We start from the raw sequence: 21,297 nt of genomic DNA, 5'->3' as shown, positions 1-21,297 counted from the left end.
TAAAGGGGGGGGGAATAAACAAATAAACAAATAAATACATACATACATATGCAATATTATGGAGTGCACCAAAGGAAGTGTGCGATGAACCTTGGCTCAATTTCCCCCCTCAAAGATGTCCATTATTATTATTTAAAAAGGGACATTATGCTAAAAAGTAAGAAAGCGCTACTCTGGAAGATTAGCCAGCGCCTTCAGCCAGTAATGGCACTACTTTGGTGAGCATGAGCTGAGGGCTGGGCGAGAGGCGGGAAGGCACAAGTGGTCAGCTATAACGGCACGGCGCAGAGGTCGCGCCACAGTCACGCTGCGAAGGAAGATCCCAATTAATCATATATTTTGGGAAGCCAGAGTGTGCCACTGGGAAAATTAAGGAAAGCTCATGATGGTGCAGGGAAACGTGAAGCCCCGGAGGTAAACGTTTGTGTGCGCCCTGGAGCACGGATGAACTGCAAACTGGGTGTGAGTCAGGGAGAGCTGACGGGGGCTAATCTGGCAAAGTAACAGGTCTGTTTCTCACCGCTACCTAATCCTACTCTGACACCCCCCCCAAAACCCCACCCCCTTGAACGTCCCCCCCACGTCCCCTTTTGATTGCCATTTTCTTCTCCTTCTCACTCTTTCACACCCAACTGTGCCTGTTACTAAGTATGGAGGTAAGCAGAAGAAGATCTACTGCGCCATATGCAGTATGCTCTGGCACTATTTAAGAGAGGACTGAAAGACAGGGGGGGTGGGTCAAAATACGCAAAGAAAAAAAAAGGGGGGGGTGGTTGTTGAGGAGCAGGGAATGGAGTGAGGGGGAAATAGAAGCAGGACCAGGAGAGACCACTTTATTTGGCCGTACTAAAAATAGAGCAGCGAATGGTAAGCAGGCAAGCAGGTCCTGTGCTAGCGCAGGCTAGCTGCTCGCCTTGCAGGACGCACAATCGATAGGTAGAACGTCGGATGGGAGGCTTCCCGGAGCTGGGGTGTGTGTGTGTGTGTGTGTGTGTGTGTGTGTGTGTGTGTGTGTGTGTGTGTGTGTGGTGTGGTGTGTGTGTGTGTGTGTGTGTTAGCGGGGAGGGGAAAGTGCCTCAGAGGCTGGGGTGGGGGTGGGGGATTATTTTTTGCACTGGTTGACTAAATATGGTCAAAGGGAGGTGAGGGAGACGCAGGAGTACTGGTGACTGATGCGAGCATTTTCCGAACGCATCTCTGGCCGTAAAGGGCCAACGGCGGAGCTCGGCTTGCTGCGAAAGTGCGGCGGCGGTCGGCCCCCACCCCACCCGCCCTCCACAGCCCGGTGCACTGGTACATGACCTTGGCCTCATGCGAGACAAAAACCCACACAGGGTGCTCGGGGAAAGCGACACTGTCCTTACAGGCCAGATCCCCTGTACACCTCTGATCCAATTTTCCCACAAGATCGAAACGAGAGAAAAAAGAGAGAGAAATAAGATGATACAAAGAGTTATCGCCAGGACACAAGAGAACTCAGCCTCGAATACTAAGCAGTGTGCATCTCACACACGCAACCTTTAAAAAGACAGACCCTCGTAAGCTACTTTTTTAAATGTGTTTATTTTTTACCTCTTCTCTCCGTAACGGCACAGAATGCGGCGGAGACACTGAGACTTCCGAGGCGAACGTAAGTGGATACGGCAGCCTCCCCGGGCCACTGTGGAGCGTGGGCACGGCCAGGGGGGCCGACGGGCAGACGCCGTGTGCCAGAGCGTTGCCATGCCCCCCGGGCATCTCCTGTTCTTCGAGGAGTGGTGGCAGTGTCGGCGTGATGCCTGTGCGCTCCTAAAGGTAAGCTGTTTCTGCTCTAGCTCCTCTGTGCTCCCTCCCTCACTCCCTCCCACCCTTACACGTGCTCGCTCTCGCTCTCTCTCTCTCTCCTCCACTCTGTCTCACTACCCCCTCCACCCAACCCCCCGTTCAGAGCAGCTGATTCAGCGAGTCGGCACGCGATGGCTGCAGCGGCAACCGGAGAGCTCGGGAGGTCGTTACGGCTCCTCGCATGCCGGAGCGCTGCCGGAGGGTGGAGCGCAGGAGCGGAAGAGCCGGTGCTGACAGGTAACGTACGCTCCCGTTCCCTTCTTCCCGCTGGACGAGCCTTTACCCCCGTGAAGCCGGACAGTCCGCATTGACGTCTTTCCCCCTTTTCTCTTTCCCTGTCTTTCTTTTCTCTCTCTCTCCCCTCCCATCTCCCTCTCTCTCGCTCTCCCTCCCCCTCTCTCTCTCTCTCCTCTCCGGATGTGCTGGGTAAGAAACCGCATGGCTCGTCAGCCGGTGTGTGTGTGTGTGTGTGTGTGCGTGCGCGCGGCATGCTCGGAGAGGGGGGGGGGAGTGGAATTTACTGTGCTGCATCAGTGCGATCGGAAGAAGTACTCCGGCAGCATCTCAGGGAACACGAGGGGGCTCTCCCCACGCACCCACCTGCCTCCCAGCTCCACCCCCCCCTTACAGCAACTCACAGGAACGGCAGGTGAAGACGGAACCTGGGGAAAGTTGCTACCATCCACATGGATTTGCCCGCTCGCTTGCTCCCTCCCTCCCGTCCCGTACCCCCTCCCCCTATGCAGTTTTAGTGCTGCCCAGGCAGAAGACTACTGCAGCACAGAATTCCCAGGCTCGTTAGCCCCTCACAGCTCCCGCGCTACTGCTATCTAATGGCAGACTTGTTAACTCAAGCCTACTCGAATCTGGATCACATGGGGGGGCTTTCTTCCTCCCCCCACCCAACTCCCCCCTCCTCAACAGCTTGGACCGCTGGCTAAGACTCCCCACACAAGGTACCAAACGGAATACAGTTCTGCGCTGGGACACCCACAGCACCTTGCGGTGCCTTTTTTTTTTTTTTTGCGACACCTTCACTTGTGGGTGTATTTTGTTTAATTTTTGGAATCTTGTTTGGAGTTTCTGGAGAAGGAGCAGTGTGTGTGTGTGTGTGCGTGTGCGTGCATGGACAGCTACTGATGAAGGGACACGGACATGGTGGTGGGACGTGAGGTTCAAGCAAGACGGACGGCGCGGGGGTGGGGGGGGGAGAAGCGGACTGACGAAAAACAGCTGTGGTGGCGTATTAATTCTCTGGAGGGCGAGCGGGGTTGGCAGTGTGGCTTCTGGATATGTTTGTCACTTGCTGAACCCATGACACCCGGGATAACAGCCTACGTTCGCTGTAGGGATCACTGCACGCTCTCCAAGCAGAAGGCAGGGGCAGGGCAATAGCACTGCAGTGACTCCACCCCCCACTCCTCCACCCCCGCCCTGCCGCACAGCGGGGAGCAAGACGGGCCGTGCCGCCTCCGTGCCCTGTGGCCCCCGGCCGGAGGAGGACCTCCCTCGTCTGCTGGCTCGGCTCCGCGGACCTCTCGGATCGCCGCGACATTTCCTAGACTGGACGTTGTGCTCCGAGACAGGGCCGCTCCGGGGCCCTCCTAATTAAAGGCCCTTCCCGGCACCCTGACATCACCGTGCGGCTGAGCCTCCACTGCACGACTCCGGCCATGACGCGTCAATATCCAGCTCTGTCATGCAAAAAAAAAAAAACCTGTACAAAAACCACTTCAGCCAGGATTTCCACTAGTTCCCAGAATAGCACGTTTAAGTGAGCTGCTGTTCTTTTTCCACCCTTGCCCTCTCCTCCCAGCTGGGTGTCTGATAGCAGGGGGGGGTGGGGGGGTTTGGAGGCGTTGACTTGTGGAATGTGTGGAGCTGGAGCAAAGATTCATTAGAGGGCTCCTGCCCATTTCACGCCACCGCGCCAATGGCTATCGATCTCCGGGATCTAGCCAAACGCCCGCACCTAGTGAACAGCAGCGGGTAAACACGCAGAAGAGGCAGGCTTCAAATAGTCACACGGGCTGCAAAAACCTAAAAAAGAAAAAAAGGGGAGGTGTGTTCCATTTTTTTCCCCTCTCGCCAGCACACCCAGTCCAGTTCACGAGTGCTGAGTGGGCATTAGCTCTTGCATGTGACCTCTGGCCCGGTGCACGCGGCTAAAGCCCAGATCCCGCTCACAATAGCTTCCTGTTCCACTTGGATCAACCTCGTTTTCAAACGTCGGCGGCCGGCCTGAAATATGGCCAGGGGTGGGGAGGCGTGGCGGCGGGGGGATACGGTCAGCAGTAAAGTTATGGGGCGTGAGAGAGAGGAGAGCGGGTGCGAGGGAGCTTTAAAGACAAACAAAACAAAAAAAGCTGGAGGCTTATTAAGCTTAAACGTGTGCCATTACGGCTAGGATGGTGTACGGATGTGAAGGAGCCCGGGAGAGAAGGGCTCTGGAGCCTCGCCTTGCCTCGGTTGCCTTTGCCGTACTTTTTTTTATTATTTTATTTATTTTTATTTTTTTTTTATACTGCCCTTTTTCTCTCCCTCGCCTCGGGATAAAAAGACTGTGCTAACCTTTTTCCTTTTTCTTTTTTCGGATTCGCAACGGATGCGGTGGCCGTTGCTCTTTTCCGTATTCCCTGTGGATTCTCCCGGTGCTCTGGAGGACGGCCAGGGTCGGCGGAGCAGACGGCACTGCACAGACCTGGACACGTCTGACACGTGTCTGTGGGGGCGGTAGGGGATCGGCCGGTTCTGCCGTGGCCGGGCTGGGAATGGACCCCGAGCCACTGTTCGTAAAGCACGACTGAAAGTCACCTTACGTTATAGTGCGTGCTGCCATACCGCTGCATTCTGCAGTGTGGTGAGAGGAGGAGGAAAAATAAGACTGTGCTGCTGGACCACAAGAGAATACAAAAAGGTTGGTTTCTATCAAACAAACAAACAAACAAAAACCAAAACAAAAACCGTTAAAACAGCCCACACAAGACAAGGTAAGGAGACTGAGCCCTGCTTGGGGTTACCTACCTGGTGTACATACTTCTTTATGTGCCCATATGAACATATGACAGCTATGGAATGTAAAGAAGTATGTATTCTTGGTCAGGTGCTGATCCTCAAATTAGGACCGTGTTGGTTTCGGTCCCTCTTCTCTGCCCTGTGCACTGACGAGCTTCGTTACAGGGGTTAGCTGAGCTGAAATCCGTGGAGCATGCTTTGCGGAGAGAGAGAGAGAGAGAGAGAGAGAGAGAGAGAGAGAGAGCTCACGAGCGACAGCGAGCTAGAGTCGGATTCACAAGTGCGGGTGCAGGGGATTACTGCAGCATGGAGTCCAAGGGAAGTTACTGCTCCCGTTCTCGGACTTCATCAGCTGTCCGACGCGCCCCTCCTTAATAAAGTAGTCTAACCGGCCACTGCAGCATACAGGCAGCTGATCCGGTAACGCAACAAAGGTAACGGAGGAGACCTCTTACAAAACCAAGGAAAGGAAAAAAAAGTGTACGTGGCACGTATAGCAAAGTGAAAAGATTTGCTGGTTTTTATGGCGTCCGATGCCCAGTTTGGAGGGGGAGAGAAATGACCACGCGGTCAGGGCCGCTGTCTTTGAAACAGGAGCTCTTTTCATTATTAGCTGGTTTGCTGCATTACAGAACTTAGTGTCCAGTAAAAACTTAGCAACTTCCATGGAGGCACTGGCATACGAGTGGCAGTCCCAACCATGTATTCCAAAAAGGTCCTTTCAGGGGCGGGGGCGAGGCGGGAGGGTTACATAAAAAAAAAAAAAAAAAAAAAAAAAAGGTAGCAGTGACTCAGGGATGGCTTTACATTTTTGTACCCTGAAGGCAGGGGAGATGAAAGGAACGGCTGAGGTGACTATTCCAGGGGAGGCATGCCGAGCTCTGCTGGAGCCAGAGTTGGAGCACTCCCATCCCCCACCCCCGGCTCCGGCCCGCCGTCTTGCGGCCAGATTAGGGCATGGAAAAGCGACGGAGCAGGGGTCGCGGGGCAGCCCTGCCCGTCAGCCGGCTTCAGCGGACGTGCAACAAGAGGAGGGGATGTTGGGGGCGGGGGCACGTCGCGTTCTCACACAAACACGTGGTCACACGCCGTTTCTACCCCCCCAGGTACTGTAGCATTACAATGCTTAGTGCCTGGGGCACTTCAAGTGACGAGGGAAGTGTTTCTTGATAAAGACATGTAGATAAATAGTTGTGTGTTATATATATACATACATATTTATACGTATGTATAAAAGAGCACCCCTAAGGCGAGAGCTGCTCCTACTTTCTTTACACTGACGCGGAGGCGGAGCTGTGGTTCCTAACCTACTTCTTCAACTCGAAACTTTACATTGTGGTGCTCCACATTGTTCCGTCGGCTGAGGTCACGCTTGATTTATGAGGGTAAATACGGTGAAGGCGCTGCCGCTGCGTTGGCCCGACGCGCCGAATCTAGGTTGTCGAGGTACAAGGCGGCGAATTGACTTCCTGCTTGGCCACGCCTCGGCGGCGTGAAGGACAGAGAGGGGAAACGAGAGACGAGCACTTCGGCCATGACGGGACCCGAGAGAGGACGCGGCCCACTTCCGTGCAGCGGGTGTCCTCTGCGCTCGGCTGCGCTGCCCGGTTTGTGCGGTATTTGCAGGCCGTGTCGTTGCGACCCCCCCCCACACCCCGTGCTTTCCACTGTGTCCTGACCGACACCCGCAGCAGACGGTGACGTTATGAAATGCTCAGCTGCTGTCCCCAGCCATTGCCCACTTAAGGCTGGTGTATTTGGGGGAGCAGAGATTTGCCCAGGACATCGCTAGCAAGTGTGGCACTGTGCGCGCGCGCATGTCGAGAACGGTGTAAACAGCCGTGTCCTGACCCCTGCATAACGGGAGCCGTATCGAGCAACACTGACCCCACTTTCGCAAGCGCACTCAGCAAGCTGCTTAAAGAGGCTGCAGTCAGCCACGTCTGCCAAAACGTCGCGTGGTGTTTTACCGTCGCCATGGGAGCCGGCTGGGGAGGGCTCCGCTATTCTCGCCACTCTCCGTAATTGAATTAAGACGGATAAAATTATCGAGGCTTCGCAAAGTGGGATTGCAATATTGGTCAGTCAGAATTGCGACGGCCGCTGGCTCCGTAACCGGGACCGAGGGAGATACTGTAAGTGTGACGGGACTTGTGAACGTGACCCCTGCGGGCCCCTGTGGGAGGAGTGAGGAAGCGCGCCCTCTGCAGGGCGTCATGGCGCAGCGTCAAGTGACGCAAGGTGTTGCCCAGGGCATGGGTGGGGAGGACGGGTTTATGAGTTTCCATATTGAGTCTTACTGGGTAAAGGTCACATGAAATACTTCCACGATAACTCTCGTCCCCTCTGAGGAGCCGAGTTGCGTGGTCAGGTTTCCCAAGCCAGCTGTGAACCCCAATGCTTTGCTAAAGCTGGTAAAATGGAACCAAATCACCTCTTCGATGGATTTGGTCCCCTTCAACCAGCTGTAGCTATGCTTTGATGACGACAGGAACAGTTGTGATTCACCTCCGACAGGCCCCCGTCGCTCAGCTTAAAAACGACAATGCTGGCAATAGTATCTTTTGTGTTTGCTGGTAACAGAAATGTCATAAATGAGGTAAATGTTACAGACTTTGCGGCAGCGTTAAAATGACCCTTCCACCCCCCCCCCCTTTACAGAAATAAAAGTCAACTCAAGCCAAAACCCTTTGCTATCTCTCTTCTTTCGTTTGGGCCTTATTCTCAGAGTTTATTCATTGGTTCGTTTTTGTAGGGTGGGACCCCCAGAGCGTGTATAAAGAGTCGAAATGCAGTGTGGTGCAGAGGTGGGCTAGTCCATGGGGGCTGGAAAGCGCACGCACGCATGTGAGTGAGCAAGCGAGCGAGCGAGCACGGGGGGTGGGGGGGGGGGGGGTGTTACAACAGGAGCGTACTGCGACACACCCGGGCTCAGTAGCCTCTCAATAGTCCTCCTGCTTGCAGACGGTGGGAGAGGAGTGGAGATGAAAGCCAGATGCTGCTGAGCAGGGGGAGTGGCCTGCACGCACGCCGGCATGTAAGCATGCATGAAGCTGACGGAGATGGCCAGTCAGATGGCCCCACACACCCACAGCGATGCAGTGTTCAGTCCCTGCTCCCTAGAGCTTCCAGCCTTCTCCCTCTCACTCGCACGCTGCGTCACAACATGTGACCCGATTACTCAAACCGGGTCTGACCCATTCAGGTCGCTGTGGCGTCCGCAGCCAACAGTGACGGGATATGACCTTCAGGGGAAGTCGTCGTTAAACGAAGGAAGCCATCCAAAAGCGACGTGCGATGCCGATAAAGTCTCACTGCTCCTACAAATGTGTGCGTGTGTGTGTGGACGTGGTGGCAATCACACCTTAGTGAGGTCTGCCGCACTCTTCAAAACAGAATCGCTGCATTTTTGGCTTTTGTTTCATGGCCTTGATTTGACCTGCCCAACATGAAAGGTGCTGTAAAAGAGTTCCCTGACAAGTTCACGCGATGGCTGTAACTTGGTGCGAGCCTGGCGGAGGGCGCGCGGGGCCGAGGCGAGCGTGGCAGCTGGCGGCCAAGGCCGTTACGGAGTCCCTCACAGCCGTGCTCCCGAGCACGGGACTCCGCGAGGTAATGAACAAACAGGTGGACCGATTAGTAGCAGAGTAGAGGGAACCAATACAACAGGAGAAGGGGAAGGGATACAAGAGTTCCAAAGCATGCAGCGTGTGTGTGTGTCTATATATATAAAAAAATATAAAAAAACACGTGCGCGCAGGGCCTGTTCGGAGGGCTGCTGTAAGTCACGGGCCATTAATCGGACTGTTTACAGTGCTGGAACGGCGGTGGTCTGCTGCAGCAGGACAGAGCGCCGCGGAGACGATCCAGGAGGCCGCAGCAGAGAAGACGGAGGAGCAGCCCGGCACGCCACGCTCCCGCACCCAAACTCGTTGCTGGTGCACAATGGCATTCTTTATTCTGGTTTACTGAGTTTTGGGTATTTGCACGAGAATCAGACCTATAGATCGTGCTAGACAAATGTTAAACGCTATGAAAAATAATAATAATAATAATAATTTTTCAAAACCCAGCAGGACTCCAGTTCATTGCAAGTGTCTTTCAGGGTTGCAGAAGGACAAAGTACCCACAACATGTGTGGCTCTTTTCTTTCTTTCAAAGCACTGCTTGCCAACTTCAGCACTGCAAAAATCTTATTGCAAAATGATGATAATAATAATAATAATAATACCCAAACATGTATATAAACGAAGTGTTCAAATACATCTGCCATCAATAAAAGTACTGCATGGGGACTCTCAGTCTCACAGCAACACCTCACAGAAAGATGGACATCAGAATCTCGGGGCCGGACTCAGGCCAGACCGCGTGAGACGTGAGACACGGCGAGTACGAGTCCCGAGTGGTCAAAGGCGGCGGCTGAAGGAAACCCACCTGGGGTTCCCGCGCAGGGCGGCGTGGTGGAGGGCGTTGAAGCCGTTGTTGTTGGTGATAGTGACATCGGCGCCTGCCTCCAGCAGGACGGACAGCATGTCATCCCTCTTCTTGCTGATGGCGTCATGCAGAGGAGTGTCTCCCTCCGAGTCCTACAGGAGGCAGCAAAGAGTTTAGCACTGTGAGCCCAGTGCTACGCTCCAGCTTGGCTTAATGGAAAAAATCCTTTCATAGCCAGACCGAACGCAGGCACATTTAGCACACTGGAGATATTCAGCGAACTTCCTACATATATTAGCTTGGCATATATTAGCTTGGGAAAGAAAATGTTTTAGATTTGAATACATAAGTACTTGCAGACTAATCAGAATGCTAATAAACTTTTTTTTTTCTTTTTTTTTTTAAAAAGCTGTTCAGAGTACCACCATATATTTAACCCTAAGAAGATAGCCAACTAAAAGGCATTAAAACGTGCTGGGAGACCATGGTGTAAAAATAAAAATAAACAAACAAACAAAAAAAAAACCCACAAACCTTTTTAAAAATTGGATTTGGATGGTAACTGCAAAACAAATGGGAAAATGCCAAAAGCACCATGGCAGCCATCTGCTGGTGTACCCTTCTGCACACGTCTATCTGCTCTACAGCATGAATGTGGTGTTGGAAACAGAGGCCAAGCGGAGGGTTAGGGGCTGTGGAAAAACGCCGTCATGGAAGCAGACCGCAGCACCGCAGACAGCGTGGACAGGAGAGGAGTACGCTCCGTTTTCAAAACGCTACACCTCACGACAGCATGGTCAACTCCGATAGAGGCTCTTCCCAGTTAGCCGAGTCACCTAGGCAAGTGCGGGGACTGCGGAGACTAATTAAAGAGTTTCAGGAAAGGTTAATTACAGAGCTTCACAGGAACAGAGCAAATTGTGCAAATATTTATACTCAGTTTCGCTGGCGTCATTGCGCCCTGACAGCGATTAATCTTCTCAAACACAGAGGGGACACACACGCACGGTAGGTAGCGCGAACTCATCACTGACGCCGCAACTAATAACGGCGCTGGCGGACTAATAATCAGGAGCTGTGGTTAACCCAGCAGGTCCCAGGGCCAACAGCCGCTGATCAAACACGCCTGATTCAACTCATCCGTTAATCCCCAAACACTTCACATGCCGAGCCAGTTGACACGGTGCAGCAAGGGGGGAGCAACACGCCCTCCACGAGACACCCCACCCCAAACCCCCGGGGGTGAGGTGGAGCCGCGCACATCAGCAGTAAAACCCCTCAAAACGTACATATCTGAGCTGCAGAACGACCAATAGCAGCACTCCCATCCCTTAACTGTCCGAACCACCGAGCAGGACCAACGTCTCGGTCGACCATTTCCATTCAAGCGGAGGGAGGCCGCCCTACCTGCAGGCTGGGGTGGCAGCCCAGGTCGAGCAGGGTCTTCACCACCTGCAGGTGGCCCTTGTTGACGGCGATGTGCAGGGGCGTCTGCCGGCGCTTGTTGCGGGCGTTGAGGTCGGCGCCACCGCGGTGCAGCACCTCGATGACGGAGCCCTCGTCGCCAAACGCGGCGTGGTGCACGGCCCGGTCTCCATCCTTGTCCTTGGCGCAGCGGACAGCAGAGGACAAAGCAAAGTCAGTACCGCTGCAGTACAGATGGTTATTACAGAGCCTAGTACAGAAAAAGTATGGAACTGTTAGTTAGTATAGGACCCAATATAGTCAGATAGTATAAGCCCCAATATAGTACAGTCATTTATTACAGCACCTAGCATTGTATGGGTGGTTACTATATAGTGAGTGTAGGACAGCGAGTTGGTGGGAGGAGCTACGTCTGATACACAACATCCAAGGTCAAGGTCAGGCATGAGGGCAGGGGTCCAAACTGCTCCACTATCTTGTCTTATGTATAATCAACAACACTGCTCTGCTCTGAAATACTGCTTCAGCGCAGTACACCCCAAGCTGCAAATTCTAAATAACAAAGAAGGGCAGAAGGGAATCCCCGCCCAGAGAGGAGACGGGGGTCCTACACCTTTTGCAGCTTAAATGGCCTACACGCTAAAACGTTTCTCAGACGTGACGTACGGGGGCCCTCGTGCCCTGTGGAGGCGGCAGTGGCGCTGAACCCGACGAGAGCTGCCAGGCGCTTGCAGAAGCCTGCGATCAAAGCCTGCAGCGGGAACCGTCTCAGCTGCGACGGGCACCCCCAGGCCCCTCCGCCCCAAAAAAATACCTCCAGATGCCGGAACATTAAATATTCCCCCTTGATGGTAAGCGAAGAACCAGTCACGTGTTCAGAATAAGAATGCTTTCCTTCCCAGGATACAGTACTGCTAAGGCCCCACCCTGGCAGGCCTCATGAGTAAACACAGGGCGCGGTAGCTGCATGCTAAGGTTTGCCACTGTTCTTAATATGGGCGCTGGAGCAGTTCAGTCAACAGTGCTCCTCCTCTTAGTCAATATGCGCCTCAGACACGCCGGCACAGCTCGCATCTTAAGAGGTTGAAAGAAAAGAAAAAAAATTGTCCTTTCGAGAGCTGCACTTTGAAGCTATCGTCCTCCCCCCCCCAAAAATCAATTTTTTTGATTTCCCTGTACCGTTACACATCAAGCCCGATTTGCCATAAAAATGAGCCACAGAAAACTGGAAATGTGAGAACAAAAGCTTCCCCCCCCACCCTGTTCTGAGAGAAGGGAGATAAGCTCCTCAGAAATTAAGCATCCGATTAACAGTCCAAGCATGAGAGGGGCAAGACGCAACATTTTTAACACTGAGCCAAGTGCCAATGGTGAGAGTCACTTTTACAGGTCAACTGATTACAGGAAGGTCTAATCAGGTCCGTAGAAATAACAGGTCAAAAACGAACTATTGATTTATTTGGAACTTGTCTATAATGACTGCAAGAACATTTTCTCTGTGTGGGTGACAGAAGCTGCAGAGTCATGGTTGTTAGCCAGGAACCCATTACAGCATTCTAAGTTGAATACCTAGTGTTACTTCAACACAGTAAATTTGTATCGTATGTGCAAACAGTATTCTAGAAAAACATCATGACAAGTCTAGGTTACGATCTTACCAGCGCACCAGCAGGAGATCTGGCCAAATCACTCCAGCTCATAATGGGTGTTACTAATTAACTGGTTCTTCTTGCAGTGAACAGTCGGACAACGTGCAACTGCTTTTGTGCAGATGTTCAGTCTAGCCAACCAAGCCGGAGGATCGTCTGTCTCTTGGGTGACCTGCCCTCTGAGGTCTCTTTAGAACAAAGGACACCAGCCTGCTGTGTTTCAACACGAGCACCTGCACCTAGCTAGGTTTAATAAGCTCCAGGTCCCTGCTTTTCTTGTCTTAAATGCAGCTGGGTTTAAGCGACGGAGGCCACCCGGTGTTGCAGCTGTGGTGAGGTGGAGCAAGTTACCTCTGCCTCCAGGTCCACGTTGTGTTTCAGCAGGAGCTTGAGGACGTCCACGTGGCCGTTCTGGCTGGCCGCCTGCATCGCCGTGTGCCCGGCGCACTGTCCGTTCACCTAGGAGACAAAAGGCAGGATGGGCTGGGGGTGGGGCTGTGACCGGCACATGCAGGAGTTACGTGGCACAGCGCGGCCCATGCACTCCTCCGGCCGATCTGCAGCACTGCGGTATGGTGGAGCGGCGTGGCACTGAAGCCCCGCCACCCCCACCCCTGCATCTGTGGGGCTCGGCAGGGCAGCAGACCAGGCCTGGCAGCAGCACGGAGAAGCCACCAAAACCCAGCGGGGGAAGGGTGGGGAGTTGGGGGGGTTTAGAGGGACAAAACTTCTGTGGGAACATGAGTGGGTCACAGGCGCTGCAGTCCCAAAGGAACTGGCATGGCTACAAAGCAGCTAAAAGGGCACCAGCCCTCTCCTCAAAACCTGCTTTGCTAAAACGGGCATCTCGACAGGCAGAGCTGGTACAGCTGCACAAATGTGCATTTGTAGACAGACATTTCCGTTCACACCCTCAGGATTCACAACACTGTACACAAGCGAGGTAAACTAAACCCATCACACACCCTCAGGAGCCCTGACGATTCTTTACAGCAGTACCCAAACGTAACACCCCCCCCAACTACGGGACAAATGAGCCAGCTTCCAAGAGTCGCTGACAAACGGGCGGTGGAACGCCCCCCGCCGTCAGGTTACATTACGCACAATTACACATGCCTCAGATACTGTCCCCAAGTGTGGGGTACAGAAGTGCTCTCAGGGCAGGTAGGGTGGGCTGTCCACTACGTGCTCGCCTGGACCCAGACGCGGATATGGCAGGGTGCTCAGGCCAGTAACAGCGCCCACCATGCTAATGGACAAGTGTTCGTCATGGCCAGGACCTGAATCTGTTGATCAGGCCCTGCTCTCCACCTGTCTTTCACATTGCTGGTTAAATTTCCTTATTTCCTTAGGTACCCGTTTTTTTTCCCCTCACTTTGGACAGAGCACTCTCAAACCATTTCACTGCAAGTTATACTGTGTATGACTATGTATGTGACAAATAAACCAAATTTGAAATAGGATTTGGTGCAGGTGATCACCCAGTCAGTCTCATTAATGCCGGGATCAGACCGCACGATGCGTTTGACTTTCACAATGGTCAGCATATCAGACTAGGCAATCACAGTACCACAAACTATTACCATATCTTGGCAGGGAGACTTGCAACGCTATATGTCTGGCACCGACCAGTCATAATTCACGTCCTTGTGGGAGTTCATAGGTCATTGAGGAGGAGGGTCAAGAAATTTTCAAATCATGGCTATAACCAGCTCCTCCCTGGCTTGCTGAAGTGGGTCATTTATCTTCCTGGACTGTCAAGGTACTCCCTCAAGGACACGTCAGAAAGGCAGAGCTATTGCTGTCATAGTTCACCCAACCTTTCCTACGCCGTTCCACCTGATGACTGCGAGGGCCGCGTCCTTTCCTCTCTGCTCCATGGTTACAAGTGCGCCAGAGAGCGCCACTGGCCTACTGGTCAACATCAAGGAAGAGTTGTCAGACTAGGCAGGAAATGTACAAAAAAAAAATCCCGACATGCTAGACCCGTCATCGGCCTGTCCCAGATGCCGCGTTGCCGTTCTTTGCTTCGGTCCCTGTACAAGGCCTGGCCCCTCGTTCCCAATGCTCATATTTCGAGCCAGACACTGGAAATTACGTGGAAATGCTAGGATAAAAATGACGTTGAGCTTCATACGTGTAGTCTGATCCCAGCATTAGAATGTACTGTGCCTGTGTTGGAACTCAAGACACCGCAATGGAACAGCTTCTACACATGTAGAGAAAATTTTATACTGGTCTCTTAAATACATGCAGCTCTGGAAATGCTTATATTACACGCACGCACGCGCACACACACACACACACACACACACACACACACACACGGGGTGTGTGAGCCAGAGAGGTCCTTACGTCCACGTCAGGCCTCTTAAGGATGTCCTCGACCTTAGCCAGGTCTCCGTTGGCTGCGGCCTTCACCAGCTCCTCGTTGATGTCGCCAGACTCCTGCGTCTCGAACAGCTTCTTCAGCAGCTGGGACAGGCGCTCTGAGGACAAACGGAGATGTCCTGAGTGGACACGCGCTGAACCAGTGCAGGACTCAACACATGCAGAGGAAAGAGCCTATTGCTCAACTGGGTGTGAATGACGGTGTACAAGACTCATTGGTTTGTGAGACTGACATGAGACTAGACATACGACTAGCGCGTGTGCGCACGCACTTTACCTCCGGAGGCGTTGGTGACGGCAGAGCCGGCCGGGGCCACTTTGGTGACAGCGGCAGGGTTGTAGGTCCAGGAGGTGCCGCACACCTCCACTTTCAGGTCGCTGTCTGAGTAGATCTGCTGCACACGGCCCACCTTCCCCAGGGTCTGCAGATCTCACACAAACACACACACACACACACACACACACACACACACACACACACACACACACACACACAGGATGGGTGAGAAAACTGAAAAAAATAAATATTAAAAAGAGGAAAGAATGCTAGAAAGTTCACAGGTACACAAGCTTCTCTGACAGAGAACAATACCCAAACCACTCAATAACATGGAGAGTGCGGGGGCCGAGACAGAGGAAAAATCGATATGTCCACGCTTGGCCGTTTAGGAATGAGACGAGGCTCGTTTAAAAGGAGAACACCCAGAGGCCTCCAGGCTCGCGTGGCCATTGCTCATTTCTATTGCTCATAACTACAGCCATCGGAATCCTGTTAAGCCCTGTCCCGTGGAGGCTAACAAAAGGTGGGTGCGTGTCTGTGTGTGTGTGTGTATGTGCGCGCGCGAGGAGGGGAATACAAACGGTGGCCCGTCAGCCACCGCAGGCTTCTCACCCGCACCGCCCTGTAACAGCAGGGAGGAGGCGTGAAGTACATCGTTTAAAAAAGGAGCAGGAGTATGGTCTTAAGCCATTAGCGGGGTTCAACTGCTCACAGCCTCGACGAGAAATGGGGCATGCTACTGGTGTTGGAGGAGCCACTTCTGTTTTCCTTTAGCTCAGTCAGTGAATCAAAGCTCACGGTCAGAGGAAAAAAAAAAAGCAAACAGTCACAAAAACAAGAGGCAATGCAAACCGTTCACCCTTGCGCCGATAGTGAAAGTCAAATTGCAGACGCTACAGTAACTTACCCTGCAGCGTTTTGTGGGTACGTGTCATGATGCACCTGACCGCGCCCTAACGCGTTAGCTCCCGAGGCCGGACAGGCGGTGGGAACGCCCCCGAAATGGGCGCTATTGGAGCACTGCCGGTGGGGTAGGGGCTTACCGGGAGCATGGCTTCCGCCCACTCGCCGTGGCCCCGTTGCAGGAGTTTGATGCGGTCGATGTCGTAGCAGATCTGGACGAGGTCTCCCACCATGAACTGCGAGCTGCCGCCCTCTGCGCCGGCCGCCACCTCTCCGCCACCGCCGCTCCCGCGTGCCACGTTGGCTTTGGTCAGCACGGCCGGGTTGAACGTCCACCTGCGCGTGGGTGCGTTACGTACAGCGTGATCAGGAAGAAGAAAGGGCTGAGGAAAGGGGGCAGGGGAGCACTAACTCCCCCATCCCCAGAAAACGGGCTGGTCAAAGGCAGCTGCGCGGGCACACCTGTTGCCGCTGGGGTACTGGACGACGATGTCGTGGTCCTCGTCGATGCCGCACACCGTGCCCGTGGTGGTGAGCGTCTCGAACATGCCGTCGGTCCAGCCGCCGTGACCGTGCTGTAGGGACTGCACGATCTCCAGGTCCAGGTCTATGTTGACCAGGTCGCCGATCTGCAGGCCGCCCGGGTTCCTGTTCCCGTTCTGTTCACCTGGAGGCGGGGCAGGGCGGGGGCGCTTGAGGACTCCGTAAGCATCGACCAACTCAACGGCAGATCAGTTCATACACGCTTCATGACAACCGCCACACTAATGGCTGTTAACGCCCACTGCTGTTGGTCGAATTCATTAGTGATGATGCACATTTAGATTTATAATTCAGCTGAAAGGCAAAGACAAATGACACCCCCACTTCCACACATGAGCAAAAAAAAAGGGAAGTGCAGCTGCAAGTTTTACCCTTCCAACAGCGGCTAGGATAGGACAGACACGACCATGGCCAGGGGCCAGCAGGGCTTTTAAAAGCAGAATGTGCAACCAAGACTCACGTCCATCTTCTCCCCTGTCGCTTTACACCTCTCCCTCCCACCCCATCTCTCCCTCTCCCTACAGAGTGCTGACATCTAGTGGAGGACTATATTCTTAACAGATGGAGTAGGGAGGGCTTGGAGAGGTTTTAACCCCAAACATCAAAGGCAGATGGCACCGGTACTCACCCAACACAGGACAGTGGTCTCTGTAGAAAGTGCCTCCCTTGGCATCTTGCACACATTTTAAGTCCGACTGTTGGGGGGGAACGGAAAAAAAAACCCACTTTACTCGTTCTTGATTTGCACTGGCAGGTGACACTAGGGATGCAACAAGAAGATGGATACTTTAGATTCTGAAAAAGTGAAACTACTTTTCTATGGTACTGAAAGCAGCATAGCTGTCAGAGCTGATGAGGGCAGCTTAATAATCCTACAAGTGCAGTCTGACGTGAGAAGCAGAGCAGAGGACGAAGAAGGTAACGATAACACGCAGTCCAGTGACACAATGTAACCAATAAAAAAAAGCACACGAAGCAAGAAAACTGGGCGGTAGTGTTTCTGTTGTGAAAGTGTGATGGTATTGATCATGCCACAGTCTTCCATAATTTTGTAACATTTTTTAAAATATACATTCTGTTTGTCATATTGCAGGCAGTGGGGCACAGCTGATTTTTGGCACAGTGTTGTTTAGCTTTATATAACAGTAATGTGTCTATTACTTAAAGGCTCTTGTTGCTGAAATGCTGAAAGTTTTTCCAAATAAAACGTGCGCTGGAATACATTCATTTATTGGCTTATTTTCTGTTGTGGTCAAATTTGGCACAAGAATCATAGAAGTTCAGCTGTACTGGTAATGACTGCCAAAGTTCTGGTACTGCAACATCCCTAGATGACACTGTAGCCTAGAACTAAACTGGTCTGCAGCAGATCACAACCGCCACTCGTCACTGACATTAACTGCAAGCTTTCAGACATTTCACTGCGTATAATACTACACGCACAGCTACCCACACAGTGGTAGCTCAGTGTTTAAGGTACACAACTAGTGCTGGGGAAAGTTGACAGTTCAAGCCCCACTGCCGCCAAGTTGCCACTGTTGGGCCCCTGAGCATGTAATCCTCAATTACTCAAGTTGTATTTGGTCAGAATTGTAAGTTGCTTTGGATAAAGTATCACCTAAATACCATAAATGTATGTAGTTGCAGGGCAAATTTAGCCCATCAACACCATGGCCTAATCTGCATAAACTGTAGCTGACTGTTACTGTGGCTAAAACTGAATCTGCTCAAGATAGAACAACTTTGCATACTAACCAAGGCGTCATTTTACATAAACTGAAAATGAGTTCCGGTGAGCTACCTTTAAATGCAAGTCATCCAACAGCAAAGTCTAGGATGGACAGATTTTGCATTCTGCAAAAATGACCATATGTTATCTTAAGATCTCATAACAGTTAAAAGGTGTCACGGTAGCACTGTTCTTTGCTCATTTTCCAATTACTTTGCAATCAACAGAAAAACCATCAGTAAGAGCAGTTCATTACATAAAAAAAAAAACCCCAGACAACCTCAAAAGATCTCAATGTTTATCCAAATTAAACACTGCATTTTATAGCTTCCATTCACATATAGCCTAATAAATCCAGTGGCAGATGTTCCAAACGCAAGAAAGATTTTAATAACAAACAAAGCTGCTACTCATGTAGCAACCCAATTGGCTCAAATTTAGATGTAGTGGAACACCTCTCAGCCAATGAGGTTGCAGAAAACCACTACAAGCAAAAGAAGTGTGCTTTCTCCTGCCCACTGCCCCTCCCCCTCTCCTCTTTTGACCTCCAGCTCTCCTCTGTAGTTCTCTCAGAGAAAGAAACAGGCAGCAGATTTCCTTTATCATGTAGATGGCGTCTCCAGATGCGTAAACAATGGGAGGCTAGCACATGCCGGCTGCTCGGCCCAAAACAGCCGCATCTCTATGCACGCACGTGTGTGTGCGTATATATACACAGTGCTACAGAACACAATGGCCGGACTAAGCCCCCCATCCCCCCGTGAATGTGTGGTGTCTGGTGGGGATGGTTCACCATGCCCTCGAAGCCCACACGGTAAAGGTTCTTCGCGCCATTGTCCCAAAGGACGTAGGCCGCGCTGTGGGGGCTGGCCGCGCTCCAGTCCTGGATCTCCGTCACCTGGCAGGACAGAGGAGAAGGAAGGTGTGGGTGATTACTAATAGCGAACCCTACAAATGCAGTCACACACACACACACACACACACACACACACACACACACACACACACACACACACACCTGTTTGTGTGTATGCATCTGTGTGTACGGGTAGAACGCCTTTGAAGCTAATGGGCACAGCTTTAAAATTACTAGCTATGTTACAGACTGAATGTGTGCCAGTATGAATGCGTCATAGCTAAATATTCATTTAGTAAAGGCCCATAATCATCATCATCTTGAAATGCTTGGCATCTTCAAAACAAACAAGTAAATTACAGTTTGTGAATGAAGCAGTCAGTGGGGAGGCAGTCATCTTTACTTGCTGTGGAAAGCTTGCTGGCATTGTGTTGTCTTGGACCTTTTTGGTGTCATGCATAAATTCACTGCCTTGAGTCTTTCGGACTTATAACTGCAAACAGTGCGTCATCCTGCAACACTGCACACGGGCCTCTAAATTGGATTGTTGGGTATAACAGCCCACACATCACCATACAGACCAGGTCAACACTGCTTTAATCTCAAAACATTTACCAAATGCTGCCAAAGAAAAGGGGGGAAAAAACAAACAAACGCCTACCAACTGTAGGCAACCAATCAGAAAGAACTAATTTGGCAACAACTGGCAAATCAGAACGTAGACTTCCTCCCTGTCAGGGATGAACAGACATGTCCCTTGGACCTCCTCGCTTAGATGCCCGTGAAGGGGCCAGTTCTCCTGGGCAAAACCACGGAAGCCTTTGGAGTCCAGAAGATGGAGCACGAGTGTACCTTGCCTCTCCTGCCATTGCCTCCGTCCTGATCCTCCCACTGCCAGTCCACGCCCCGCACAACCCGCCCACCAGCGAAGATGCCCCGCGCTGTGATCTTCTTGGACTTGCGGCGAGACTCCAAAAGCACCCTGTGCAAAAGGCAAGAGCACGTGTTATTAGATAAAGCAATAAACACCACAATAGAAACAGCTGCAGGGTGCCTCAAAGGGGCTCAAGGTCAGAAACGCCCATGTTAAACTTGCCACATCTCCAACCTGTAGTCTCAAATGCAGTTCCACTATCTGGCAATACTGCTAAAACAACCATCAAGGCACTGCCAAGTTAAAACAATGCTCAAAAAAAAAAAAAAAACCACGCAGAAGTCATTTTTCAATTTAATAACTCCCACAGTGCTATTAGGGTCAACCCAAAACGATGACTGCATCCTTAACCTGATATGATTATCTTTTAATGATCCTATTTTGGCTTCGCCGAGCTGGAATCCAGAGCTCTTGCTAGCGTACCATCTGGATTCTACCCCCTGTGCCGGAGCCAAGCAGCCGGAGAGTGGGGGTTGCCAGATGGCCGTGGACGAGCCCCCGCGCTTTATTAACACCGATGTTTGTTTCCCCGCCCCACCCCTACACTCCGTAGCTCGCCGCGAAGCTCCACCCGGGCGGCGGAGGGCGACCCAGGGCAGCTGAGTCAGCTTTTCCCTCCGCAAGCAAGACTGCAAACACGCTTCACCGCTTGATTCAGTAGTAGAGAGACGCGTAAATCAGAACGATGGAGAACGTAGACCACCTAGTTTAAGGCATCTATCGAAAGGTAAAGAGGAATTTTCAAAACAACCGAACTGAAGGCAAAACGTAAATTTTCTTTTTTTAAGTCATTTAAAAATACAAGATGAACGTTTATTGAAGGGAAACCCGTTATGACCAGCAATATTATCTTAGTCCTGATTAGCCACATTAGCTCTAAAATAATACTTTACTGCTGTATAAACAATTATAAAATTTACACCACAACGTCTCGAAGTTCTGTGAACGCAAAGTGAACGCCCAACAGCAGTGCTCTCAAAAGGCTCCCTCGGGCTTCACCAAGCGGTTTTAAAGAAGGGTCAGGGGTTTTTTTGCCTTTTATAAGCAGCCTGTGTTATGAAAAATAAGTGTGCGATAGTAAAGTCGGCCACAGAATGGGATAGAAAGAGAACAACCAATACCCCCCTGCCGCCCCCCGGGTGAAGTTCATTCCTCACGTTTCGTTTCTCTAATCCATTTTTCAGCTGAACAAGACTTGACTCGACAATGAGCTCCACGCAGCAGCGCCACAAAACCCTGGCTAGCGTTTCAGGACATGAGAAGTTTCACAGGCGCTTTATTGCATGCCTGCTTCCACCATGGCCCCTGAGACTG

The 21,297-nt window shown here is 51.9% G+C and overlaps 1 protein-coding gene and 1 long non-coding RNA gene across 10 annotated transcripts in view; one reads left to right on the top strand and one right to left on the bottom strand.

Moving 5' to 3' along the window:
- The window catches only part of mib1 (MIB E3 ubiquitin protein ligase 1), a 48,712-nt gene that overhangs the window by 23,536 nt on the left and 3,879 nt on the right, over window positions 1–21,297 (bottom strand). For all 7 annotated transcript variants that reach the window (XM_035527840.2, XM_035527841.2, XM_035527836.2 and 4 more), the window contains 10 exons: window positions 19,902–20,031; window positions 18,987–19,091; window positions 17,093–17,159; window positions 16,384–16,588; window positions 16,062–16,257; window positions 15,016–15,160; window positions 14,703–14,836; window positions 12,699–12,806; window positions 10,681–10,878; window positions 9,274–9,425 (listed from right to left, as the gene is read on the bottom strand). In XM_035527840.2, the coding sequence (XP_035383733.1) occupies window positions 9,274–9,425; window positions 10,681–10,878; window positions 12,699–12,806; window positions 14,703–14,836; window positions 15,016–15,160; window positions 16,062–16,257; window positions 16,384–16,588; window positions 17,093–17,159; window positions 18,987–19,091; window positions 19,902–20,031 (1,440 nt within the window). The remainder of the gene's footprint in view (window positions 1–9,273; window positions 9,426–10,680; window positions 10,879–12,698; window positions 12,807–14,702; window positions 14,837–15,015; window positions 15,161–16,061; window positions 16,258–16,383; window positions 16,589–17,092; window positions 17,160–18,986; window positions 19,092–19,901; window positions 20,032–21,297) is intronic.
- Window positions 1,669–8,911, top strand: LOC113591688 (uncharacterized). Of its 3 annotated transcripts, none has more exons than XR_014126126.1 (4): window positions 1,669–1,794; window positions 1,928–2,061; window positions 4,487–4,741; window positions 8,654–8,911. It is a non-coding gene; the product is annotated as an uncharacterized LOC113591688 (long non-coding RNA). The 3 variants fall into 3 exon arrangements; XR_004776253.2 differs by having other exon boundaries at window positions 2,256–4,741; XR_014126125.1 differs by having other exon boundaries at window positions 1,673–1,794; window positions 1,933–2,061; window positions 2,256–4,741.

This window comes from Electrophorus electricus, chromosome 11 (assembly GCF_041902795.1).
Source record: "Electrophorus electricus isolate QZ-2024a chromosome 11, ASM4190279v1, whole genome shotgun sequence".
Taxonomy (NCBI): domain Eukaryota; kingdom Metazoa; phylum Chordata; class Actinopteri; order Gymnotiformes; family Gymnotidae; genus Electrophorus; species Electrophorus electricus.
Note: the sequence above shows the minus strand (reverse complement) of the source record. Positions and strands in the feature narration are given on the sequence as shown.